General features: G+C 38.8%; 3 protein-coding genes and 1 long non-coding RNA gene across 7 annotated transcripts; 3 read left to right on the forward strand and 1 right to left on the reverse strand.

Moving 5' to 3' along the window:
• Positions 1 to 1,740: 1,740 nt before the first annotated feature.
• LOC117815303 lies at positions 1,741 to 27,249 on the reverse strand. Of its 4 annotated transcripts, XR_004631790.1 has the most exons (5): positions 27,122 to 27,249; positions 21,556 to 21,616; positions 15,435 to 15,538; positions 14,564 to 14,704; positions 5,529 to 5,780 (listed from the first exon to the last, which is right to left on the reverse strand). It is a non-coding gene; the product is annotated as an uncharacterized LOC117815303 (long non-coding RNA). The 4 variants fall into 4 exon arrangements; XR_004631788.1 differs by lacking the exons at positions 5,529 to 5,780; positions 21,556 to 21,616 and adding an exon at positions 1,741 to 2,519; XR_004631787.1 differs by lacking the exon at positions 21,556 to 21,616.
• lrata (lecithin retinol acyltransferase a) lies at positions 3,434 to 5,479 on the forward strand. The gene is made up of 2 exons (XM_034686936.1): positions 3,434 to 4,175; positions 4,993 to 5,479. Exons 1-2 carry the CDS (start codon positions 3,636 to 3,638, stop codon positions 5,143 to 5,145), a joined length of 693 nt encoding a protein of 230 aa, XP_034542827.1. The 5' UTR covers positions 3,434 to 3,635; the 3' UTR covers positions 5,146 to 5,479.
• si:dkey-30k22.5 (lecithin retinol acyltransferase family protein) lies at positions 6,819 to 10,159 on the forward strand. Its single transcript, XM_034686937.1, has 2 exons — positions 6,819 to 7,307; positions 9,498 to 10,159. Exons 1-2 carry the CDS (start codon positions 6,819 to 6,821, stop codon positions 9,651 to 9,653), a joined length of 645 nt encoding a protein of 214 aa, XP_034542828.1. The 3' UTR covers positions 9,654 to 10,159.
• npy2r (neuropeptide Y receptor Y2) lies at positions 18,015 to 22,098 on the forward strand. Its single transcript, XM_034686935.1, has 2 exons — positions 18,015 to 18,122; positions 20,850 to 22,098. The coding sequence occupies exon 2, from the start codon at positions 20,874 to 20,876 to the stop codon at positions 21,984 to 21,986; it is 1,113 nt and encodes a 370-aa protein (XP_034542826.1). The 5' UTR covers positions 18,015 to 18,122; positions 20,850 to 20,873; the 3' UTR covers positions 21,987 to 22,098.
• Positions 27,250 to 27,952: the final 703 nt, after the last annotated feature.

Here is a 27,952-nt window from a genome sequence, read left to right on the forward strand (position 1 = left end):
AACAATTAACAACCTTTGCCATGGAAAATGCATTGTCCATTTGCTTGAATTACTCCTGAACCTGAATTTGAGAAACAAAATGGAGCACATTTACTTTTTCTTTTTTCTTTTACATCATAGTATCAACAATGTTTTCTGTCAGATTAAGACAGCCTTTCTCTGCCACTGATTTGGCACTGCTGACACTGGTTCAATATATAGGCTTAAGTTGTGCCTAAAATCCCCTGTGAGGAGTTTTTAACTGGTTGTTCAACAGAATGTAATTGATACCATTGCCTCTATATGACCTACAAAAGCAAACAAGACCACTGGCAAGAGTGTTTACAATTTCTATAAGGCAATTTTTAATGACTTAAACTGCTGTGAGGGGGCAGGTATCAAACCCGATGACTGACAGCTGACTGAAGAAACAAACTTTATTTTCAGGTTCTACATCAAATATTCACAATGAGGGACATATTTGACTGTCAGAATAAAGCCGGATGACTTTTTGGAAACTACCTAATCATGTACAAAACAAGATCCGCAAGGTGATAGGACTAAGATTTTTGGTTAGATTTGTTTTTTCCTTTACACTTGAGTGATCCAAAAAATCTGAACAGAACTAACTGCATTGGATTTGTGGATGTTTGAATCAAGAAGGTCAGCACCTCTTATCACAAAGTTATTTCATTCACATTTAGTTTGTTGTATATAAAATATGAATAACAGAGTTTGTATTTGCTTTTGCTATTACTCTTCAAGCTTTATCATTTGGAGCTGTTCCAGGTGAAAAGTTCAAGATGAGCCACATACTCATAAATCACACTCACTTCCTCTAATGTAAGGTATGCATGCTTTGTAGGTCAAACACTTTTTCTCATACACTGACAAAGCAGCTGCCAGACATCATTTATCCCCTTTACAGGATTTAACTGAATCTAGGCCAGCAAATGTACTGAAACAAATGACACAGCTACTTCAAAAAGGCCAGAGTGTTTCTCAGGGTCTTTTCTGGGTAAAAAGATGTTGTTGAAGTCTACAGGATTACAGTAATCTGGTCAGAAGAATGTTTTCTCTCATCATTTGTTCTTCTGGGGACATGCAGACCAACAAGCCCAGCCTGCTTCTTCCCTGAAAACTGATCCAGGATTCATGATGGGACAGAACTGATTAGCCATTGGTTGTCAACAAAGTCCTTCACACACAAACTCATTGTCTGACGGTTAATCAGATTATTAGTCTAATTAGAAGTTTGTTTTGAGTCAACAAAAGGGTGGAAAAATGTAGGAAAAGTTGAATTTAAGTATAGTTGCACTTTTGGAACACACTTTTCAAGGTTCATTTTTGATTAAAATCTTTGAATGTATAATCTATGTGTTTTTAATTGAAAATGTTTGACCTCCAGTTCAAGTTATATACTCTTAACCTCAATCAGCTTTACAGATTTATTGGATTTTTTTTCTTAATTCACAATAGAAAAATTGGAAAATTCAAACAAATTTAAAAACCACGTCAGAAAATTGGTATATGGCACAAATGAAGATAGTGGTTTTTTTTTTTACTCTAATGGGAACTTCTTTAGCATGCAGTAGGGTACACTTAAATTAACTCACATTAATTTGACCTCTTTACCTAAGTATTGATCCCAATTTCTGTCTCTTTTTTTTTGCTCTGGGTTTGGTCTCCACCACACATTTTGAAGGAGATATTTTCAAGTCTCTTCAATGTTACAAGATGGGAGAAAGAAAAGGCCTTGACTTATCAAAAGTAATTACACTTTATATCAAACTGGATTAAAATATCACCAAAGTACATTGAGTTCAAGCTACTACTTATGAGCTAAGCTTACAGGTGCTGCTAATCACACTGATGTCAGCAAACAACCACATCACAAGAGATGGTAGAGCTCTATGCTGGAGTGTGCAAATCATTACAGACCAGAGGATGAAACCACGATACTGGCAAGAAGTGCTTTACATTGTTAATATGAACATAAAAATTTTAAATGTATTGTTGACTGCTGGAGTTAACACTGATGGTCACTCAGTATAGCGTCTGCCATCAGTGTGTGAACATAGTGTGAATGGGTGAATGTGTCATATGTGACTATACGTACAGTGATATATAAACACACTTCCATTTACCATTTACAATCTGGAGCTTCTGTTTGACATTTGGTTTATAACTATTACAATTTCAAATAATTAAACTACTGATAAGAGCGGTTGCAGTGAATCACATTGGTCGTAGTAAGCTGAAGGCCATAAAGTAAAATCAGACCATTGACAGACACTTAAGCGCTCAATGGGTTTATAGTGATATGGAGTAATTGTCTGTTGGTTTTTACTATAAAGAGCATCTCATACATTTCATGAGTCCATTGGTTATACACACAGGTCAGTGTAGATTTGTAGGGTTCTGTTGAGGTGACAGCATCTTTGTGCAACTGTTCTGAGTTTTTCCAGTTTTGAGTTGGAGGAAAAGACAGAGCTCTTTTAAATGACACAGTTCCAGTGAGGTGTTACATTGCAGATCACCTGGAAAAGTGGACAGAGTCAGTGAAACATAAAACAGCAGCACAAAATAGAGCCATCTTATAAACAAAGTTAATTCACGTTCTTTATCCAAACTCCGATCATTCATATCCCAAACTGATGCTGAGAAATTAGTCCTATCATTCATATCAACCCGGTTAGATTATTGCAACACACTGTACACAGGGCTATCCAAACACTCCATAGGAAGGCTCCAACTCATCCAGAACACAGTCGAAAGAATCCTGACACATACAAGAAAATATGACCATATCACCCGGTTCTCAAAACACTTCATTGGCTCCCGGTTCAATACAGAATCCGTTTCAAAATCCTATGATTAGTTCATAAAGCACTCAATGGTTCAGCTCCCCAGTACATCTCTGACTTGCTCACAGTGTATAACTTGACCAGGATCCTTAGGTCAGCAGGTGGAAGTCTTTTAAATGTACCCAGAGTCAATCAAAGTCTGGTGAAGGGCCCTTTAGAAACTGTGGTCCATCATTTTGGAACAAACTGCCTGCTGTCTCCAACTGTCTCCACTTTTAAAAAAAAGACTCAAAACATATTTATTTTCTCAAGCGTATGAATGATATAATGACTGTTGTGACTGGATGCATGTGCAGCAACAATTGCTGTTTGTCTGATTGCTGTGTCTGATGTATGTTGGGTGTATCTATTGTTTTTCTGTTTTTATTTATTCTATTTGGAAAATGTTTTTATTTTTTTTAAAGCTCCATGTAAAGCACATTGAACTCACGTGTAATGAAATGTGCTTTATAAATAGAATTGCTATTGATCAATATTTATGCATCAACTTTTTATTTTGTCCTCCAGCACCTTTGGACTATTAACACGAGTTGAGATAAAAAGCTCTCTTTAAAGCTGATTCTCCTCTGCTGCAGTTTGTGGGAACTTAATTGAAGTGTTTAGGCTAATCCCCCGACAGGAAAAAAACACAGCAGGAAAAAAAGCGAGATGCTGAGGAGGCCAGCGCACGTGCACTAAGTGACTCGTGTCCAATCGTGTCCGGGAATTCCTCGAAGCTCTCTCTCCTCCTCGTGCCAGTGAGGATAAAAAGGCTCATGTTCGCATATTTCCCCCCAAACAACTCCCACGATGCTGCAGCTGTTGACATTCCTGGTGGAGAAGCTCTCTCTTTTCTCCAAATTCAAACTCTTTGAGTCCAGCTGGTCTGAGGCGAAGGATGAGGACCGGCAGAGGTGCGCGCACCGCTGCGCCCCACCTGCACTCCGAAGGGGGGATCTGCTGGAGGTCCCCAGAACCCTTTTCAACCACTACGGCATTTATTTAGGAGACCACAAAGTGGCTCACCTGATCCCGGACATCCTGCCAGTGTTCACAACCGACCAGAATCTCATCAGCTCCGTCATCACGAACAAGAGACTCATCCTCGGCTGCATGTACAGGTGTGCCACGGTGCGCGTGGACACTTTAGAGGACTTTGCGTACGGCTCTAGTATTCTGGTGAACCGTATGGATATGATGATGAAGAGTCATGCGCTTCCTAATGAAGATGTGGCTAAGAGGGCTGAAAAGCTCATCGGAGGAATCCAGTACAGTTTGCTGTGGAATAACTGTGAACACTTTGTGACATACTGCAGATACGGGTCTGCAGCCAGCAGGCAAACAGAGAAGGTACAGTCCATGTCTCACTTACTTTTAAGTATAAAACGTACAGTTGTTAGGATTTATATATTTCCCTATATATTTTGCACAAGTGTTCACCTTTGAGTGAGTCATAATGTTCCTATTTTGGCCAATTTCCATTTAAAAAGATGCTGTACTTAAAACCTCATTCACTTTCTGAAGAGTTTTCTGCAGTCACTTTAAATACAGGCAGATTAAGGGGTGAGGGGGGCGTTTTGCCTCTGTTGACCCTCCCGTTACCTCACCCCCTCTTCCTCTATATGCACTACATCACCTCCACATGATCTCATCAGTTTCGGAGCAAAAAAAGAAAAACAACGCCCTTCTTCTTTTAGAATAACATCTTGTTCATTCATTTGCAATATTTGTAGTAAATTTGACATTTTTTATGGAAGTTTAATCACAAGGTATAAGGCAGATAATGTCCTGAAACTGACCCAGGTCTGCAACACAAGATATAACTACACATACAGGTCAGAGTTCTTAAGGTACTGTTCAAACCGTAACATGAAAAGCCATACTTTATTTATACCTTTCTAAAGTTACAAAGTTACTGGGTTTTCAGAAGTTTTGGGCCAAGGTTTTGCTAAGTCATTAACCCAATTTTGAACTCAACTAACCTAACTTGCAGATAACTTTTGAAAAGTGTTGTATACTGTACCTCCTGTTTGAACTTGCACACTGATAAGCTGCTCTTGCATGTTAATAAAAAGTTAAATCATTTTACAGACACTCTCCACGTGACATCGTAAATGTTCCAAGTGAAATACTGATCTGTTCTTCTTCTTTTCTTTTCTGTCTATAGTTCTGCGAGTGCCTGAAATCCATCATCAGAGACCAGCGTAGCGTGATCACCACAAGCCTTCTCGGCCTAGTCTCCATCATCTCTTTTGGCATGGCACCGGCAACTACACTACCCACAATCCTTATCCCTCTCACTCTGTGGATGGCTGGTTGAAGTAGCTCAGCATGAGCCTGTAAATAAACTGAACTTTTTTGCACTGACTGGAGACCTGCTCAGGGCGGTGCAGGCTTGCCATGTGGAGCCTCATGAGTTTTGTTCTATAGATTGATTGCATTCTGTAGGAGGTGTGTAATATTTTGTTTTGATATGCGCATTGATCATTTCCTACATGCCTTGTACTTTTCCTGCCATTAATGTGTGGAGGCCTATGTAAATTTTTATGCAGTTTTTGACTAAAATGAATGTATATAAATTCAATTTTTTATAGAAGTTTGTTTAATATAATTTTGTAAATATGAGAAATGCTGAATAAACATATAATTTTTTATATGTGTGTCCTGTGTGAGTGACTCATAAATCTTCTTTTTAAAAATAAATTGTATATTTTTGGCTTTTATGAGTTTTATTTAGAGCATAAAACAGAAGGAAACACAAAAGAGAGCACAGGGAACATGGCAAAGGGCTGCAAGCCGGTATCAAACCCGGGTCAGCCATCTCGAGGGCCAAAGTCTCTGGGCCTGTGATTTATACCCAAGCAGCAACCTCCAGTCGAAAAATATGAGTCCAATGCGGAAGTGTTAAAAGCTGCAGTTCATCAAGGATCCGCTTGAGGCTGGCTCCGGAAGTACCTGAAGTCACATACACATGAATGGGAATAAGACGATCTTTACAGCATTAATAAACATGTTTACAGCCTGGTACAAAAGACGAGTGTAGTCTGGATAGCTCATTTCTCGATGTGCTCTCACTGTGTGTGGGGTGATTTTTTTCTAACGCAGCAATTTCGAAGATATTGAGATTACCAGTCTTCCAATGAGAGGCACAGCTGCCTGCAGGAACACTGCAGCTGTTGGGCCGGAGGCTCAAACTCCACCTCTTTACGTCACACTGGCTCAACAGAAGCAATATGGCTGTCGCCGACGATTGGTCTCAAAACAGCTCTTCAGAAACAGATGGGTGACGTCACGGATACTATGTCCATATTTTATACAGTCTATGTTTATACCTTTTAAACCACCTGTCAGTGAAAACAGAGCTCAAACTGTGACCAATATGCAATATATTTTATGACATGTGTATCTTAATATTAAGAAACTCAGCTTACTAAAACATATACGTAGTCTGTATTTTTGCAGTGTATCCGTATTGATTTCAGGGTCAAAATTGTGCACTTTCAGAAGTATCACATCTGAGCAATATTCTCAAATTACTGAGTGTATATTTTTTGATTTCACTGCCCCTCTGACCTTTGAGTTTGCTATATCAAAATTATTTTAGTCAACTTCTTATCACATTCCTTTTTTTTTTGCAAACTTGTACAAATCTATTAATCCAGAAAAGTGCTGAATAATGATGAATCGAATGTTAAGATTTCAGAATAATGTAAAGACAAAGGATGATTATTATCGGGCACAGTGGTTCAATAAGTGTGACTGTTTAAACATGTATTAGCCTTCCTAATGAGACCCCTTGGCCTAAATACAATAGAAACAAGGCCTGAGTGTCAAAATCTGAACACACGTCCAAGTGCTTACAGAAAGCTCCTTTATTCATGTCAAAATCATACTGGAACATTGGCCAACATGTAATCCTACTAACAACTTTGGTCCCTCCCAACTCCAGCTCAAATAAAATGGCTCTGAGGGGTTTTCCTGCACATTGCAATCATGTTTCTGTACCAGCTAATCAACTTCATCTTTGTCTCTTCCCAAAAAGAGGAGGAGAAATCCCAGTATGACCTGTCTCTGTACAAACGTGGTGATCTCTTAGAGGTCCCCAGGACAATGTTCACACACTTTGGTATCTACTTGGGGGACAACCGCGTGGCTCATCTCATCCCAGACATCCTTCCTGTGATTTCCAAGGATAAATCTGCTATCTCCACGGTGGTGACGAATATTCGCCTGCTGCTTGGGGTCATTGCTAAGATTGCAAGTGTGAGAGTGGACAATGTGTCAGATTTCGGGTTTGGCTCAGAGATTCTTGTCAACCGCATGGACAAGGTGTGCAGCCAGCCTTCTCTGGACGGGGATGAGGTGGCCAGACGGGCGGAGAAACTGATGGGCTCGGTCACCTACAGCTTACTGTGGTACAACTGTGAACACTACGTCATGTACTGCAGATACGGCATGGCTATCAGCTACCAGACTTATCAGGTACGGTCCTGTTGTAGTAAGGAGATTAATATTATTTTTTAATCTAAACTTGCAGTGACATTTTTGTCCCTACCAGTGTAACTGATGTGGGAACAATCTAAAGTCCTTGTCCTGTTTAAATTAGTATTTCACAATGTGACAGAGCTTGCATGAAGCTTTAACAGTCTGAGTTAGTTATATTTAGTAGACTCAGTGCTTTGCCTTTTATACATATCTCATTAACTGCCCCACATGTTAATGTCACAAGTACAAACGTTTAGCTTGTTATAAAACAGACTGAAATTATAAATGATGCCACATTATGAGTTACAAAGCAAACAGCCATCAGCATAAAATTTACTGTACTACTATTTTACTACTATTTGTACACAATAATGAACTCCTGCTGCAGGGCAGGAGATGAGGAGAAAACAGCAAGCTGGAGAATCTGTCTTTTTTAACATTTCCTTTGGCATAGATTATCAATGAGTGATACAATTGACTGTTCAAAGACAGCAGGATGAGATTTGTTAAAAACACTCCTTACACATGCAGGAGCGTCTTCAGTCTTTGTGACTGGGTTAGCCAAATTGAGGCACTGACTTTTGCAGGGGTAGCATGAAGTACAGTACGTGCACACACACATACAAAAGGAATAGCATGTATTTACCCTTTTGGGGACAAAATTGACAAAAACTGGTAGCTCCATTTTAATAAAAGAAACAATGAAAAGTTTAGATTGCTGCTAAGATTGTCTGCTTTTTTGAATGCTTTTGTTTTTTAAAGCTCAAGTGAGAAGCTGTTTTTTTTTTGCTAGTCATAAAACAGACTGATAGTAACAATGATGCTCCTTTATGACTACAGAAGAAACAAGAAAACCAGGAAGAGGACTGATTATTTCTATAAGTTATAATTAATGCTGGTAGCCAGAGCTGCAGAGTATTTGTCAGATGGGACAATTAACATTACAAGGCAGTAACAACCCTTTTTAACTTTTCCATGGCAGAAAGCCATGTGGAGTGAAACATTTGACAGCTGAAAGGATGAAGGATGGGATTTCCTTTTAGAAACCAACTGAAAGACAGGACATGATCAGCAAAGAAAAAAATAACCACTGTCCACAGGGGTGCAAAAATTGAGGCAAATTGAAAATCCTCACAGGAGCTTTAATCAAATGAAAAAATGAACTAAAAGTTCTATTTGAATTGTAAATTGTAACACTTTTAAATATGAAGTGGTAGATTCATAAACAAACTACGTATGGCAGTGTTTTTCCAAATATTCAGTTGTAATTGAATCAAGCCATTTTTGATTCTGCTGACAGACTTTCCCATGTGGAGGGATGTTAAAGAGAAGAATTACACTTTAAAGGAACTCAAGTGGACACTTTTAGGTATACTTTTGTTTGGAACTGAATAAGTGTTTGAGCCTCAAATGAGCTCAAACCAACACTGATACACATGCTTTGTAATGAGTAGGTGAAGTTCTCTTTGTTTGTCACTCTTGTACAATATAAAACACATACACATATAAAAACGTATGCACTTTGTATCTTGCATAACTCAATTAGTCTAGGACTTTTGCTAAACACATCCAAGTTTTGAAAGTGACTCTTAATAAACTCTTATGTAACGTTGAACAGCTTGTTCATTAAAAATCCTTCACATGATTGAGCTTCTATTTGGAGATTTATTTCTAAACCCTGATTCCACAGAAATCTTTAATTCCCTAATTCTCAAGTTTCTATTTTTACATCCCAGAGATTATTGCACGATCGACGTCACATGTTTTTTGCCCCAAAGGTTTGAGTTTCATGCCACACGTAATCAGTCATTTACCTTGATGAAGTAGAAAACTGATATTTGGACAAATAAGCATGAAACATGGTGCGTGGATGTTAATCTCAGAGTATTTTTCAGACACTTGCAGGTTTATTCACGTTGACTGACTAGCTCGATAGTGAAGAACAGACTCTGTGACATGTGGTCTTTTGAGTGTTTTTATCACAGCAAACAGTTCTTTCCTTCAGTCCACTGGAGTGAAACTAACTTATTCATGAGGCGAGTAGCTCCCTCTAGTGTTACTTCTTACCGTAATAATGCCATTCTGGAAATAATGAAGACTTCCCTTTGATAACAGACCTCTACATCTCTGCTTACTTTGCTTTTCTTTGCCTCAAATCACCATCTCATTCCCTCTACTCTCTTGCAGTTCTGCACAGCGGTGAGGAAGATCGTCTGCAGCAGGATGAGTTCTTATTTGACTGCACTGTGCGGCATAGGAGCCATGCTGTATGTGGGCTCTGCGACACCACTGACAGTTTTACTGACCGTGCTCATCTCATTCACCATCTGGATGGCAGCCTAAAGGCCCCATGTGAGAAAGACTGATATAACGCACTGGTGGAAGCTGGAGTGAAGCCTCATGGTTTAGCTTGGTGTCTAAAGTCATTTGGAAAAACTGCTCTCAATTGAAAAAAATGTCACTTTACTTTTTATGTTCTTTGAATAATCATTGCTTTTTTATCTAACAACTGATTTTTTTTGTTTGTCTTTATAATTTCTGTCTTTTGTGCTGTTTTTTTTTCAACTTCTAGATTGTGTATTAATGTTCACTTGTTACACTTTAACTTCACTTGGATTGGCACATTTGAAAATGCCTGACAACCAAGATGAAGGTCAACAGAGATATTTTGAAAAGAAAAGACTGCATTTTAAAGATGGATGTGGTATCAAATAGTGTTTTTTTTTTAAGTTTATCCTGCTCTGGCAAAAATGTTTGGCTCTGATAACGTGTGATAAGATTGTAACAAAAAGCACAATCACCCTTTGATATATCCTGAATGACAAATGTCAGATGTTTTTGTCAGTATAATAAAGGGGCATTTCTAACTGCTTTATATGTTACTTTGACTAAAATAAAATGCTACTGATATACTCTGTGTGTATGATTTTTGCTCTCTGGTTTGTGAAACATAAGAAGGGACAAATGAGGACTGTATATGGGAATATACTACTGAATGCATGCTGGGTTAAAACCACAACAATGATCCTGATCTGAATGAAATATTTTGCTTATGACTGAAGAGAAAGTGTTCTCAAGAAGTCATTGTGAGTAGAGCTATGAAAAGAGTGTGACAAACCTGGGCTTTATTCCTAAATCCTGATGATACAAAGCAGGCAAGCAAAACTGTCATGATATAACATCAGCTGAATAACAGAGAACCTTTATAATGAGGGGCAATACAAAAAAAGAAAAGAGTCCTGAATTATTTCAGATATCTGAGGATAATTTATAAGACTTGTTGTAGTCCAGAGGAAAAACATTTGTTACATCACCCAGAGGAGACGGCCCTGAGCAAATCAATACATCAATAAATCTTTATGACAGTTTGATGATGTTGGATCTGACTGTGATCACAGAGCTAATACATTCATGCAAGTCTCTTATGAAATGGATTTCAAACTGAACTAAGTGGTTTAAACTTCCACTTCATTTCTAATTAAGTCTGAAGGAGAAGAGTTAGCCTGGAAAAAGTCCATAAGGCATGCACTGGGCCAAAGCAGACCTGATTATTGACTTGCTACAGCTTTGACAAGACTTGGGCACACTTGAGTGCAGATATATGTATGTATGCACTCTACAACTTACTGTTTTTCTCAGTCGCTTTGGTACATTTCTCGAATCATCCTCGACATTTGCAAAACAGTAAGTGCATTTCTCAAAACAATTCGTACAAATAGCAAAACACCATGGATTACCTGCAAAAGCTAGTATCTTGCTCAAAATCCTTAGTTCATCTCTCAAAAGTAAATATCTGTGTCAATGAACATGTCAGTGCCATCAGAGTGACAAGTCCTTCTGTCATTGTGTACGGATAAGACAGTCAAATTGCTTAGTCATGTTGTCAATATAACAGTGGACTCTGGAGGGACGTTCTGATGTAAACTAAAGTTTTGATGACAGTTATTGTAAATTGTAAGTTACACTTGAGTGTATGTGGGAGATTGATTGCAAGAGACTGGATGAGATTCACATTTACGCTTTTACTGTTTGTACTTTAATTTGCTGACAGACCATGCGATTGCAATACAGAAAGAAAAAGACAATTCCTTGTCCTTCCATTGTCAGACATTGCAACATTGTGTTGTGCTCCGGCTATATAAACTTGTTCATGAGATGCACCTTTGAGCTATGTCAGAAAACTGGTTGATCTAATGCTTCACACATTTCCCTTCGCTAGAGAAAGCCAAGATTCACCTGGGAGCAATTTACCAATTCAGGACAGATTTAGAAAAAAAAGTCTGATGGAAATGTACAGAAATATGACTGACATATTCTGACAACATGTTCAAAAATTTTGCATGTGAAGACTTATGCGATGAACTAATGCCTAAATTTTGTGGAGGGTGAGACTATTCAACAGAGACCCATTATAATACATTTGGATCAACATGACATAAGCACTTGATAATGTAGGAAACGGCAGAGAATTGTACATAATCATTTGCATGGATGTACCAAAGCATTTGCAACTTTTTCAAAGAAATGAGAAACTGCTTGTTTGATGTGCACAAGTGACGCAATGATGTGAAGATTGAACAAGTAGTTTTTAAATTTCAATTCTGATCTGAGAAATGTACCAAAGCGACTGAGAAAAACTGTAAGAGGGAGCTGGGATTTTGGGAATACTTTGGTGACAACTACTGGTCAGTTAGGGGACAGCAGGCTCAGTTTTAACAGGATAGTATAAATTGACCGGCTTCGAACAGAGCAGATATGTTTGAAACGTTATGAACCAATTGCCCACTACAAAATTAAATCTGATGACGGCCTTGGTTGAAAACTCTGGAGAAAAGTAAATGTGGGCACAAACATCTCCAAGGCAGCACGATGGTGTCTGGTTGAAACTCTGGCTGGGGTTTTCTGTGCAGAATTTGCATGTTCTCTGTGAGCCTGCGTGGGTACTCTTGGCTCTTGCTTCCATGCTCATTAAAATTGAGTATTGGCTCTACGTTGCCTGTAGTTGTGAGTACAACTGTGACTGGTTGTGATTGACTGGCCAGGGTGTACCCCGCTTATCGCCCAATAACAGCTGACACCTGCTCCAAAACTGCTCATGGATCTGCCGTAAATTGAAAGAGGTCTGTCTCACTTCAAAAGGAAGTATGCAGGATGTCCAGGACGATAAGGAGCACAAAGTCTCTGTGGTCAACCTGTACAAACTGATGTGTGCTTTGACCTGAGTAACACAGGTTAAGACCAATGTTAATGAAGGGTAATTACCTTGACATTATACTTAGGCACGAATCCTGCAGAGAAGCACTACGTATCGATTTAAGAGAGGCTGATGTAATGGCCTGAAACCCCCCAGATCTATTAAGAGGAGTGCAGGTGCAAAGTCCCTGCTGAGATTGAAGAGTAACTGAGTTTTGTCACCTTGGAAATGGATGTCTTTTAGCTTTTGGCCTCAATTCGCAGACAAAAATCAGATTTTTTATATCCATATTCCCCAAAGGGTCCACTCTTTTCGGCTACAAATAATTACATCACACATGGATCATGTGGTGGCTTCAGAAATCAAATTTTCTCAACATCAAAACTGAAAGCACCAACATACGAGGCGGTTTCTATGATAAGACTCCTCTTTGCATAAACATAGCTACAATATCCACATTCATTAGGTATATAATGAGATGGACAAGTGCTGCTGTATCATTAATCCTTATGCTTATTTCTAATGTTAATCTATTTTTGTTAGATCTGAGATCAGTGTTAAGTTTCTATTTCCTTTATTTTTCCCCCCAGACAGCCTGACGGGAAGTTCAATCTCAAACATTCAAGCTGTGAAATGTTTCCCACATCAGTGTTTCCCACTTTATGTATCAAACTGCAGCCTACACTGATCACAAAATCTGAATCTGATTAAAATAAAGAAGTACAAATGTCCATCCGCTGCCTTGGACGTGGTGTTGTATGAATGCACAATTCCTGAATCACATATAATACAGATGCCATATGGTTGCTGCCGCTTGGGAAGTGAGTTTGAAAAAAAAGTGCTGCTTCTCTGGAGAGTGGAGGCACATTAAAGTGTGGAAATAGGACAGAGGTATATTCTCACACATTTACAGGCTTTAAAATGAAGAACATCACTACTCCATTTCCCAGAAGTGGAAGGATTGTGTTGTATTAAACCACATGGCCACCTACATTTTTAACACAACTTTGTCACTGCATATCACAGGCATTTCTAGCCCATTTTTGGGGGTGCTGAAGCACCTCTAAATTGAATCCCAGCACCCCTAAAATTTGAGACATTAAAATTTTTTTTTTTTACTGTATGTCCTTTTTAACAAGCTAGAAACGTTTCAAAACCACACAGTACTTGGTTGAAATGTAATATTTCAACATCTAAAATACAGCAGCTCCACCGCGTTTAACATGTTGTGCATTGCATTTCAAATAAAAGTCCAAAAAATGACTCCAATGTCAATTTTTGGTATTATTGTCACTCACTATAGGGGACTGGTTTACTCCAGAAACACACATACTGTTTATGTATATGTTGAGGAGCTGCTGTATCAAAATGAGTTGTCTTTCCCCAGAAATTAGGGTTACCATATGTTTCTTTTATGAGCCCAATCCATTTCTCTTTTGCTGTGGCTCAGCATTTAAATAACCTTTATTAGATTTGATGGTTTAGTCACAGACTTTCCCCAAAAGTGTGATACTTTTCTTTCATAAATGTGGGAATGAGATTGCATTACAATGTACAAAACAGTGAAATTTATCTTGCCCGGCTCAGGACCCCTGAACATCCGATCCTGGAATCGCTCCTGCTGCATATCATTTAAAGACGTGTTGCATTGTGTAGCTTAAGTCTGTTTCTTCACTAAGAAACCTTGAACAGATCAGTGCATTTATTGTTTTCTTGAGCTTTATCAAGAACTAATTACAACACAGCAGTTGTATTTATGGTTATGGAGACTGAACAAAGACCGTCAGACAAAAGAAGCAAGTGTAAGAAAACAGTGTAGAAATACATTCTTAAATTGACTATAAACACACATTGGAAGTGCTGCACATGTGCAAAGGAAGGTCAATGTGCTATCAATATTTGAATACAAATTTGCAGCAGCCTGTTTTGGAGTTGGATTGTGATCACCTAATTGGGATTCATAAAAGAGTCTGGTGTCCCTAGAGTTTCACATAAAGGTTGAAGTAAACACACCCACAGAGGCATTCTGTAAGTGAAGCATGCATATGAGTAGACATACCTTTAATACTTTGTTGTATGTGAAAGAAAACCCGCTAATTACAACATTCCCCAGTTTCAAGTCCCACTGGGGTCTTTTGTTGAGTGTGTTCCCTTCATTCTCTGTCCTCCTCATTTCCTGTTGTGTATTGACTGCTGCTATCTAAATAAAGGCAAAACATAAGGCAGCCTGTTTAAGTAATCATGCTGCTTTGTAGCTGCAGGGTTTGAATTTGAAAAAAAAAAAAAAAAAAAGAGGGAGAACATACAAAATCTATACAAGATGCTTTTCAGTCCTCTTGACAAACACTAAAAAAAATACATACAAATGTGTTTTTATGCTTTCAACAAGAAAAAAATAAATTCCACTAATTATAAATCATCATAAAAGCCTGTTTCTTTTTTGCAACACTTCACCTTTAAAATGACATTTGTTCCTGTAGGTCATGGAATCATGCCGAATTGTGCAGACTCGTAAGAAATGGGGGCATTTGGTCAATAATTTGACATAAGGGCTTTATGTAGCTTAACATATCAATGTCTGTGCTGCTCAGAATGAAACATGTGCAGTGGTTCTCTACAGACATTGTGTAAGCAATGAAAAATCCTGTAGGTATTCATGTCAAGCACTTCAGATATCTCTGGAGCATGGTTATGAATCTATGAATCAACAAACCTTGTCGCTCTGTGTTGATGTGTTTGTTATCAGTTTGCTGCATGTTGTTGATCAGTCGAGGAGGAGTTCTAATTACCAGACAAATTATTTCTAGATGTCTTCTCCGGTGTTAATAAATTATACAATAATGAGGAGGAGAACTGCAGAAAGTTTGCCGGAGAAAACTCAAAGCCAAATCAATTAATGACAAAGTCACTAAGTTAACTTGATGACTCACCTCATGAGGTAGAAGACAAAGGATTTCACCAGCTAATGCCATATTTGGACCAGTATCCCCGTTTGTACTCCCTGTCTGCTCTCAATGATGTAATCTCTGCACACCTTGAAAGACAAAATCCAAAATGTATATAACATAAATGTAAGGTACAACAAAAGTGTGTTTAATTATTTGACATTACATTTTTTTTCTAGCTGAATGAACGTTAGTGTTTGTGGTTAGTGATCGAAGTGTGAAGTGTAGACGCATCTTATATCTCTCATATATCTCTCATATTCTCTCAGTAGGACCCACAGACATATAAAGAGTAGACGCTGCATCGACTGCTACTACCTACTGGCGCTGACGAGCCGTGGGGCCGCCATCTTGGTCCAGTCACCCACTCCACTCATGGTAATCTGTGTGGCACGCGCAAATAAGTGTCAGCGCATTTAATCAATCATAACTCGCTGAATACTAATCAGATTTTCATGCAGGTTTTTTTTTCAGCAAACGTCATACATGTAGGTATGATACAGGACACATGGTTCGGCGTATTTTAATATTCATAGTGGGCTTAACAGTAATAGAATATTCTGATATGTGATATATATTGATGTATGATAGGTATTTTGCCGCACAGGGCTCTGGCATCTTGAAGTCTCTGCTGCTTCAGTTTACGTTTACAGGTAGGATCATGGGTAGGGTGACCGGACCAAGATGGCGGCCGTATTTCTTGCGCCCCAGCTGCCAGTGCAGCGTCTGTACTCTTTATATGTCTATGGTAGAACCAGGATGTGCCGCTACCCTGCATGCATTGCTCTTTTTGTCTCACAGTATGTACCCCTCTGCTGCCACCTGTTGGGTGGAGGTGGGTAATACAGTTGGGGTGCATTTTTATTTTGTCCGAAAAGGCTCCCATCTCTTGTTTTGGCGAGCGAACGTGTATGAACAACTTATAACAAGCATCAGTCAAGGACTGGAGCTGAATCTTGCACCTCAGGCAGTAAAGATGTGACAGATCTGTAACTTTAGAGAAGTAGAACCCTTAGGCGACCCATACATTTACCTGATTTATCCATTTTCAGTACATAATGCACATTTTACCTCACAGCTACAGAAAATCATGCTGCTGTGGTCAAATTATTTTGAATTCACATTTTATTCTAAGGTTTCAGGCATCCATGCGTGTCAGTTCACTTTGTTGTGGTATGAACGTATATTTGCCATCTCGTGCAATGTCCTTAAACTGTGTAGCTAATTTCTGTGATTAATATAAAAACCTCCAAGATATTAAAATTTTTGGAAAAGAAAAAAATGTCAAGCATACAGAAATTGGAGTGAGGTACCTGAAACTTTCTCAGAAGTACTTGATTATTTTTTTTGGTTTCACTGACATTCAACTAAATGATCACTTGTACACTACTCCACCTCAGATTATAAATGCGTTTTCTGCTTTTCCTCATTACTTCACCATCTGTATAGTTGTCTTTTCCAAGGATGCTGCTGGACAGTAACTCGATTTCAAATGGCCACATGGTGTCTTGGTTTATAACAGTGGTAATCAAATTATGAGCCTAATTACCTGCCAGAGGCTCAACAGTTTGAAATGGGTCAGCTGCATTGTACTGCGCTCTGACTGGTGAACTCATTGTCGTTTAATAAAAATAGAAAAATAACAGTGTTGTCAGTGAAAAATGATGAAAGCTTCAGGATTACACCGTGTCAGAAAAGTGCCAGCGGGGTTTAATTAGTCAGAAATTGTCTAAGCCAAAATGATGCATTTGTCTTCATCATGGCAGGATTAAAGCTTGATTATAATAGCCTCACATTGGTCATTGAGCCTCTTATTAAAGGCCACACTCAGTTTAAGTGGAGTGAATACTTAAAAGTGTGTGTCTATGCTGGCGCTGTGGTATACTGGCAAGCTGGAGGTGTGAGCAGATACTAGATAAATGCAGGAACTATGTTCAGACAATTAAATAATGGATGGAGACACTTCTTAAAGATGTTTTAGATTAAACATAAAGACAACATAAAGAAATAAGTTGTTTTTTCTTGTTTTCTTTTTCTTTTGGAGCAGGAAATCATGATCCAAACCCTGATCCTTCACACTAACGGGGTCACTCATGGATTTGTATGCAGGGACACGCTCTGCACACAGCAACATTTCTTAGTTTAGCACCGAATCCGGTTTTATTACACTGTAGGTTATGAACTCTTCATACTCTACGTCATAAGTTAAGCATTTGGGGCAAACACATATTCTAATTTTACCCCACCTGTGATTATTACTCTTGCATTTGGAATGATATAACGTTATCATTCCAGCGCGACCACTCGCGTTTAGGATGAAGTGAGAGACGTCATGTGTCGGATTTTTTGAGGATGTTGCTCGGAAAAAATAAAACCCCACGCCGTTTCCTCTCTGCTCCTCCTCACACCCTCCTCATATGTGTGTTTCCAACAGTCTCACAGGGCAGGTAGTGCGACCTCGATGCCAAACACTCTGCAGTGCGCACTGCCAAATATTGTGCGCTTTGCAGTTGCGCGCACGTTACTCCTCTTGGGGAATATCGCTACTGTGGGGGTTGTTTCGCACTATTTTGGGTTTCTGGATATCACAGAAACGAAGCCAAAAATATCGTTAAACTTTAATGGAGGAAGAAACAATGGGAGGACTCTGAAAATCTCACTGTGCAGACTGAGGTGAGTTGATTTGATCAGTTTTGATTTTTCATCTTTCATTTCCAGTGTGGGAAATAAGCCAGTTGTTTCAAGGCTTGCATATTATGACTACAAACAAAGACCTCTCCGTTATTATTTTTTTTCCTCTTGTAATAACGATCCTGACTGCCATGGATTCAAGGAAAATGGTATTTATAACTTCTTATGTCACTTCATCGGATATATGAAATTCCAGAAATATCTTACATGGCGTGCGTAAAGGTGATTCAGTAGAGTTATTTTAAGATCTTCTGTCCAACAGTGAAGTCATTTTTAACAAGTATTTGTTCTCAGTCTTCCAAGTAGAAAATGAATATGGTGATAAATAAGAGAAGATAACTACAGTGGTTATTTTCCAGGCTTTTTTTTTTTTTTTAACCAAGTGAAGCTGAGGTTTATGCTTTTGATGGCATCGTCCACGATCTTATACTGTGAAAGTCCAGATTATAAAGAATGTGTTTTGTATTCCCACTAACTGGAAAAAGAGCATTAAGACTTGGACAGATGAAGTCATGAGATGTTAGTTTTGGAAGTATGAAGCGACTGACAGTAGAAAGATGCTTTGTATTCAGATAGTTGTGGATAAGAAAATGTGTCCACATTATTTGTGTTCTGTAAGTGTCTACAGCTTCTGCTATAATTCAAACTCAGCAGGATCAGTCTCCTCCTGAAGGCGTCATCTATGGCATGTCTCTGTGACATTTACTGAAATTCAACAGACCTTTTCAAATTTGGAAAAGGAAATTTGATGTAATATTAGAGATACAGTGGATAGCAAAAGTCAACACACCCCTGTTAAAATGCCAGGTTGGGTGATGTAAAAAAAAATGAGACCAAGATAAATCCTGTCAGAACTTTTTCCACCTTTAATGTGACCCATAATGTGCACAATTCAATTGAAAAAAATAATAAAAAACTTTTAGGGGGAAGAATAAAATAATAATAATAATGTGGTTGCGTAAGTGTACAACCCCCTTAAAACTGGGGATGTGACTGTTTTCAGAATAAACCAATCACATTCAAACTCATGACAAATAGTAGTCAGTATACACCTGTCTGATGAAACCAATGTTAAACTTTTTAGCCATAATTCTAAAAGGTATGTTTGTCATAAAAACAACACATATCACATAAAGAACACCATACCCACAGAGAAGCATGGAGGGGGCAGCATCATGCTTTGGTGCTGTTTTTCTTCATCTTGAACCAGGGTCTTAGTCAAGGTGGAGGGAAGTATGAACAGTTACAAACACCAGTCAGTTTAACACAAAACCTCCAGGCCTCCGTTAGAAAGATGAAGATGGAAAGGAATTTCACCTTTCAATACAACAACAAACCAAAGCATACATCCAAATCAACAAAAGCAGATTAAAGTTTTGGAATAGCCCAGCCAGAGCCCAGACCTGAATCCAGTTGAATATCTGTGGGGTGGTCTGAAGAGGGCTGTGCACATGAGATGTCCTCACTATCTGATGGATTTGGAGCTTTTTTATAAAGAAGAATGGGCAAATATTGCCACATCAAGATGTGCCATGCTAATAGACTCCTGCAAAAAAAACAGAGTGCTGAAATAAAATCAAAAGGTGCTTCAAAAATTATTAGTTAAAGGCTGTGTACACTTATGCAACCACATTATTTTAGTTATCTATTTTTTATTCTTCCCCCCAAGATATTTTAATTTCTTTTTCAATTGAATTGTTCATGATATAGGTCACATTACAGGTGGAAAAAGTTCTGATATGATTTATCTTGGTCTCATTATTTTACATCACAAAACCTGGAATTTTAACAGGGGTGTGTAGACTTTGGTGCGTTTATCTTGGATGACTATCTAAGTTAGTTAGTTGTTCTTCAACATATGGGGTAAAATTATGAAATGAACCATAAACGCTCTTCCTCTATTATGCAAGTCAAATGTTTGGGAGGCATCATCGCAGTCTTACTCGAAATAAATTTAAAATTACCAAACTCATGCAACTTAAACCAGTTGCTGCACCTTTCTTACAACCTTACAATTTTGGGAAGTTATTGAAACCCTTATGGAAATTTGACCAATCACTACTTTTCCCCACAAGCGCAAAAAATAACTTATTAAATACAATCTCAAACTTATGGTTATTCTTCTAATAGCACTAAAATAGAAATGTGCACAGCCAAATTAGTATTTCATGCCCATTTACTTTACACAATTTCTTTGGCCCCTTGATACAGTGCTGTCCAATCCTGGCTGTCACTTGGTGAGGGACGGGGTACACCTTGGTCAGGCTGCCAGTCAAGCACAGAGCTGACTTTAAGATACAAACAACCAATCACCCTTACACCTGTGGGCAGTTTTAGAGTAACCAACTAACCCACTGAGCATGTCTTTTGACTGTGGGAGGAAGCCAGAGTAGCTTGAGAGAACCCACACATGCACAGGGAGAACATACAGATTCCACACAGATAAGGGCTCCTGTCCAGCCGAGGATTCAAACAGGCATCCTTCTTGCTGTGGCGCTAAGGCATGCAGCTCTGCACACGTTTGTGTTATACACAAAAAAAAGTCAGAAAACAACACAACTAGCTGTGTAACTTTTTTTTAAAGCTGCCATGAGATCAAGTATTTGAGTTGGCGACAATCATAGCTGCCTGTGAAATCCTGGAGGGAGTGATTGGTGACTTTTTGACCGTGTTTGTCTGTTGTTGAAGCTGTTGTTCATCTCTTCACAGGGTGACTTATGGGGACTGTTAGCCATGGAAACAGCAGACCAACTAAACACAACTCAAGTTGAAGATTCACAGCTTCAGCTTAAATCTTCAAACTGCTGCTCAACCACAGACACAATCATTGAGGAGAACTTTTTTCAGCTGGATGACAGCACAAAGCTGGTTGGAGTTCGAGTTGTTCTCATTCTGGCTTACAGCACCATCATCTTATTTGGAGTAATCGGAAACTCTTTGGTCATTTATGTCGTCTTCAAGTTTAAAAATCTACGGACTGTCACCAATTTTTTCATCGTGAATCTGGCTGTAGCAGACCTGCTGGTGAACACGTTATGTTTACCTTTCACCCTCGTCTACACGCTGTACGGTGAGTGGAAGTTCGGTCAGGTGTTGTGCTTCATGCTGCCCTGTGCTCAAGGCATCGCTGTCCACGTTTCCATCATCACTCTAAACGTCATTGCCCTGGACCGCCACCGGAGCATCGTCTACCACATGGAGACCAAGATGTCCAAAGACATGTGCGCCCTGGTCATCGCCATCACGTGGGCCGTTAGCGCGCTGTTAGCCAGCCCTCTCGCCATCTTCAGGGAGTACGGGACGCTAGATCTCTCGCCGGACGAGTCAATTCAGGTGTGCACAGAGAAGTGGCCAGGAAGCAGCATGAACGGAACTATCTACAGCATATCAGCACTTCTGATTCAGTATGGGTTACCTCTGGTTGTGACCTCCGTCGCCTACATCCGCATCTGGAATAAACTGAAGAATCACATGACCTGTGGAGGACGAAACGACAGGAATCAGCGCAGGAAGAAGACCACGAAGATGCTGCTGACGATGGTGGTGGTGTTCGCCGTCAGCTGGTTGCCGTTTCATGCATTCCAGTTGGCGGTTGACATTGACAGCACAGTGTCGTACATGAAGGATTTTAAGCTGCTCTTTACTGTGTTCCACATCATGGCTATGTGCTCTACGTTTGTCAACCCCATCCTGTATGGGTGGATGAACAACAACTACAGGACGGCCTTTCTGTCCGTGTTTACCTGCTACCGACCCTTCAGTTTGAGGCAAGGACGATCCAGTGGCAGAGAGAAACAAAAGGATGAAGACAAGGTTTACACAGACTGCAAATCAACGAATGTTTAAAACGAAGAAGTCTAAGAAAGTTCACTGATTATTATTTGTGGTCATGTTTGTATTTGGTCTTGTGTTGGCATTATGACCTCTGAAAAATGAGGAACCACTCCTATTCCAAAAAAAGTTGGGGCGCTGTGTAAAAGTGATAAACACAGAATTTGATGGTTTGAAAGTCGTTTAAAACCTATACTTAATTGAAAATAGTCTAAAGACAACATATTAGAAGCTGAAACTGAACAGTTTGATTGTTTAATGAAAAATATATGCTAATTTTAAACTTGATTTCAGCTACATGTTCTAAAACAAGTTGAGCAAGGGAAAGGTTTAACATTTTTGTGTTTCACGATGCGCCAAATTACGTCAACCTGGACTCTCCTATAGCTGTGCTGTAGTAATATGTGCAGAATGTGATTTGGCATTGTCTTACTGAAATATGCAAGGTCTTCCCTGAAAAGGCATTGTCTTGATGGCAGCATACTTTGCAGCAGAAAATTTGCATGTATTGTTCAGTATTAATGGTGCCTTCCTGAATGCACAAGCCTTCCCAGCACTATAGAGTGAAGGACACAGCTTCCATGATTTTAAGAAATAGAATCAAATTTTGATTCATCAGAATGCACAGTTTTCCACTTAGCCTCAGTCCAGCTTAAATAGGAGCAGGCATGAGAAGGTCGCTGACATTTATGGAACATGTTTATATGGTTTCCTCTTTATATAGAGCATCTTAAACCTGCATTTTGCAACAAACTGTGTTCATGGACAATGTTTCTTTGTAAGTGGCTTCGAGCCCATGCAGGGACTTCCACCACAGTTATGCCAGTTTTTAATGCAGTGCTGCCTGAGGACCAGAATGATAAGGCCAGTACTGTGTTTTTGGCCTTGTCCCTTTTGTACAGAGATTTCTCCAGATTCTCTAAATCTTTTAATGACATTATGAAATTTTGATGATGAATTCCCCAAATACTTTGTAATTTTAAGCTGAGGAATATTATTCTGAAAATGCTGAACTATTTGCTCATTCAGTCGATCACAGAGGGGTGAACCTTTTCCCATCATTACTTCTGAGAGACTCAGCCTCTCTGGAATTCCCTTTTTATACCCAGACATGTTACTAACCTGTCACAAATTTACCTCATTAGTTGGAAGATATTTCTCTGGTTTTTTTTGACATTTTTTATTACAAAACCTTTTCAGTGTTTCGTTGTCCCTGGACTAACTGTTTTGAAACATACTGCCGGCAGCCTTTTTTTCATACAGCATATATTTTTCTTTTTTTAGTTTCAACATTGAATATGATGTCTTTGCACTTATTTCAATTAAACATACAATCCAACAATGAAAATCTGTTTTATCAACATCTTAACCAGCGTCCCAACTACTTTTAATCAGTATATTACCCTAAAATAAATATATAGTCTGGAAGAGACATTTCAAAAAGGGCCACAACTGTAAAGATCAAGTCCAACTTAGTCTTGTAATGAGTGAACAGAAAGGGAAGACTTGGCTGGAAATCCTTTATTGCTAACCAACTTCTCTGAAACCCCTAAAAACTGTCCGACCCTCCCAGAGACTATATCCTTGTCAGATGATAGCTATTGGGTCTGAAGACTGTAGTCTTTACAGATTTGTTCCTTTCAGCTCATAACTGTTTGTGAGTAAAGCTATTGTGGATTACTTACTTTTGTCTCTGGAGTTACTGTTGGTAAGACTTGGTTTGATGTGATCTGTTTCTCTCGAAAGTATTTGAATGTTCCCAGTCTCAAATAAAACAAAAAAGGCAACTCAACCTTTGGCGCTTTGCAATTGTCCTGTGATTCACCTCTCCTCTTTTAGCTTCTCCCTTCACACATCTACAGCCACTGTTTTTCTCAGTCAGAGCAATCCTTTATGATTGACTCACTCTGAACAGCATGCCAAGACAGTCCAGCCATAACGGTCCAAAAGAGATCTTGGCTTCTATAAAATTGAAACTCCCACTTGAATCACCTTCAGTTATCACTTGGAGCTTTACAAGATGTTGTCACTTCTGCTCTTCTTTGGAAAGTGAGTTTTTCCTGTCAGGCTGTAGACTGGGTCAGATGTTCCCAAAATGTAAGACCATTAAGTTCTGTGTCCAAAGTAAAGTGTGTCCCACTGCTAATGACAATGTATTCACCTTACTTTTAAAACTTCTACTACTACTACCATCACTACCAGTACTACCACCAACATGTGACTACAACAACAGTTCTCTCAGAACAAAAGAGCAGAAGCCTATACTACAAAGTGAGTTCAACATATCCCATCTGTCTTTTGCTTATCTGGCTCAACTAACCCTGACAGAGGAGATGTGGCTGAGCAGTCTCACAGAGCTGGTTATCAATCATCCCAGACTTACTGTGAGTGTACTGACTAAAACGGGGCAGAGTAAGCAACGTAGGACTAATCAGAAATAAGAACAAGTCTGCCGTCTGCAGATCATTACATTCTTCAAACTCAGAGCAAAAACTGTTCCTCTGATTTATTCTTGTGGCTTGTATGACAGTTTTAGATGTGATATTTCAGCTGCAGTCCTCCCGGTATAGTATGGGGATAAATATGAATAAGAAAATGTGATTACAAGAGAAGTATCCATAATTGCACATACAAATAAAACAACTTGAGGCTCATGAGGTAGCCTGTTTTAGAATGATATCAGGGAAGCACAAGTAACAACTTTCATTGATAAGTTTCATATGTAAAAATACAAGTAGATTAAAGCTGCTGTTGGTAGTCACAGAGAGAGAGGGACTTCGAATGTCAACACTATCCATCCCAACCAGATTTCCTCTCAGCCCCCTAACACAGATCGGCATGTGCAGTCATGATAGTGCCGGGCTCATAACCAATCAGGACAGAGGATTGGAGAATAGCTATGATTGGTCCTTCATAACGGGAACAAGGGGAATAATAACAATGCTTGATATAAAAAAGGCATTGGAAAACGAAGAGATTTCGCAATAGTCTCAAATTACTCCACTTACCGATGAGTACCGATGGGCATTATGAGCTTTTCTCCAAACCCAGCAAAAAAAAATTAGCAACGTTTTTTACACCATTCCTACCAACAGCAGCTTTAAGTGTCCTGTTAGTCTTTGTCCTTCTTCCCCATTCTCGATCAGCTCACAGAGCGCCACAATTGAGAGAAGTGATTGGTCAGTAGTCAAAGATTTTCAGAGGATGAACTCTTATCTTGAACATAACCTTCTCTAAAGCTGTTCAACATAAGTTACCATCGTGATCCACTCTGGAAAGGGGTGAAACCACCTAGGTAGTATTAAAAAACCCAGAGTTAACTCTGGAGTTTCCTCAATAACCACCAACCTTGCTCTAGAGTACAGACCCAAGGTCTGTGTGTCAACATTAATGCAGCACAAGAAAGCACTTGGCAACAAAGAAACAAACTTTCATGAACAGACAAATAGCTTGAACAGAACCAGTGATTGATGGACGGCCATCTGCAAGAACTGGACAGGCCAACAAAGTGGGTCAAAGCTGTATTGTCAGGTACAGTATCACTAAAACGCCACATTAATATGACTGCAGAAGTCTCACTTAACTAGTTCATGCTATGTTGGACATTATGTTCACTCCATGTTGCTCTGTGTAACAGACCAATATTACACATGAAATCTCTTAAAGATTAACAGACAATTCTAACATCAATTAAATGTTATATTATATAATGTAATAACTATTGTGTGTAATAAAAATGTATCATTTCGGTCTTAAGTTTTAGATAAAAGCAACTTGAAGTGCTATCATTTAGCATTTCAGCAAAGCTCTCAGGTACACCTGGGGTTATATGACCCACAGTTTGAGAATTAGTGTAATATTGTATTGGTAGTATATACCTACTGTAGTTCAGAAGAAATATCTCTTGAAACTACATATGAAATAAAAAAGAACGCACAAGTGCAGTTGCAGGACGAATTTATACATTTCAGTGATGGTTAAAGCTCCTGTGAGGAATGTTTACATCATTATGAAACAGATTGAATTTAATACTGATGTCTCTTTATGAGCTGCAAAAGCAACCAAGACCATCAGCATGAAGACAGACTATTTTGATAGTCTTTTCAAGGCCTGAAACCTCTGCTGCAGACTGGGTGTCAAACTAGGAGATTTACAGCATTCTTAAAGAAATGTGTAAATATTTGATGATCTAAAGAAAGCAGGGTGAGATTTTGTTAAGAATTACACCTTACATTATGTACAGGACAAAACCAGCTGGGTGCTAAAATGAACACAAACCAAAAGGGTCTTCACAGGAGCTGTAATGTTGACAAAAACATTTAACATTAAAGTGTCCTGCACCTTTAAATAAAAAAAATATATAATTCTTCCCCACTCACAGGCACGAGTGCAGCTGATTTGCCACCGTGTGATCGTTACTGATTCAAAACCGGTCCTCAGCACATCGTTTGTGTTTTGCACTGCGTCAACTCATGTCTCACTCAGCAGTAAGAAAACACCAAAACATTATCATAGTGAAAGTTAAAAACACAAACAAACATGAAATGTATGCGCAGGAGGCGGGCAGAACGGCAGGACGGGATTTGATTGGTTTCATAAATTGGATCCTTATGGCAGGGATTGGTTGGTGTTTTCCCAGGTTTACGCCGGCTGTAGATAGCGGCTTTTTTTCTGCTCCTTTTTAAAAACACATTATGTATTGATTGCCATCGGGACATAAAGATCATTTTAACCAGTATAACAAAAGTTGACCTAAATCTGACAACCAGCCTCAGCTTTCATTGTGCTTGCGCAATTTCTAAATGCAAAAACCTTGAGCCCTTTCAATAAGTTCATAACCCCTCCTCCCTTCCTCCCTAAGCACAGGAAGGACAAGAAAAATGGTTGTATCTGTGCCAAGCTGATTACACAGACTAACAAATGTTCTAAAGTGATTGTCAGCATGAAATGACCCACTTTTATTGTGTAACTTAAACTGTAGATTAAATATTTTTCTTCTATGAAGTTATTACATTTTATTTAATGTATCCTTTCATCCTCAAGTATACGTCACTTTGTGTTATAAAATCAAAGATGGAGGACACAAAACGCAGACGTAAGTAAAACGGTTTGCTAAATAAAAACAAAAACAAAAAAAATCCAAAACTTACTTTAACCAAAGTCCAACAGGGAGTCCCACAAAATCCATGAGGAACACTGGTGAATACAGGAGAAAAGACCCAATGAACTGTCAGCAGGAGAGGGGAAAACAGAGAAACTAAATAAACACAGGGTAATCAACACAGGTGTGCCAAAGACACAGGTGAAACTAATTAGAGTAATCAAGCAGGAGGGATGCACAGAAGGACAGGAAGTAAAATTAAACCAGATACACAAGGAACAAGTACTCCAAAATAAAACAGGAAACACTTCAGACTGAACTAAGAAACATGAGTGAAAATAATTCAAAATAATACAAATAATAATTTAATTCTGGGTCATAGCAGTGTAAGCATGATTAAAACACTATATATATGAGAATACATCATCTACAATACAAGGCACAACAAATATAGATTAATGTCTTTGTTTTCCTATAAATAAAAGTTCATCCTTGTCATACTTTCTACATGAGTCTATTGAAGCCTCACACATCTCAGAACAGTGATGTGACCGTCCTTGTGTGTGTAAAGATTGTTATGAGGATTCCCACAGACAATGATACAGTGTGTATACTCATATATACTGCATATAAGACATATCAATTAGTCTACTTCTTTTAACCATGAAATCATCTGTAAAAGCATATCCAACATATTTAACCTTCAGAGCACTTATTGATTTAACATGCTTGTATGACTGATACGTTACCCCTTGTGTTTTTAGCATGGTCTGAACTATTTGATTCAGGGTGAAAGTAGAGAACATGTTGAAAACGCACAAGACAAAAATAAATAGACAAAATGGCAAAAGACTGCATGGCAATGTTTATTTATTTTATT

Source organism: Notolabrus celidotus, chromosome 7 (assembly GCF_009762535.1).
Source record: "Notolabrus celidotus isolate fNotCel1 chromosome 7, fNotCel1.pri, whole genome shotgun sequence".
Lineage (NCBI taxonomy): Eukaryota > Metazoa > Chordata > Actinopteri > Labriformes > Labridae > Notolabrus > Notolabrus celidotus.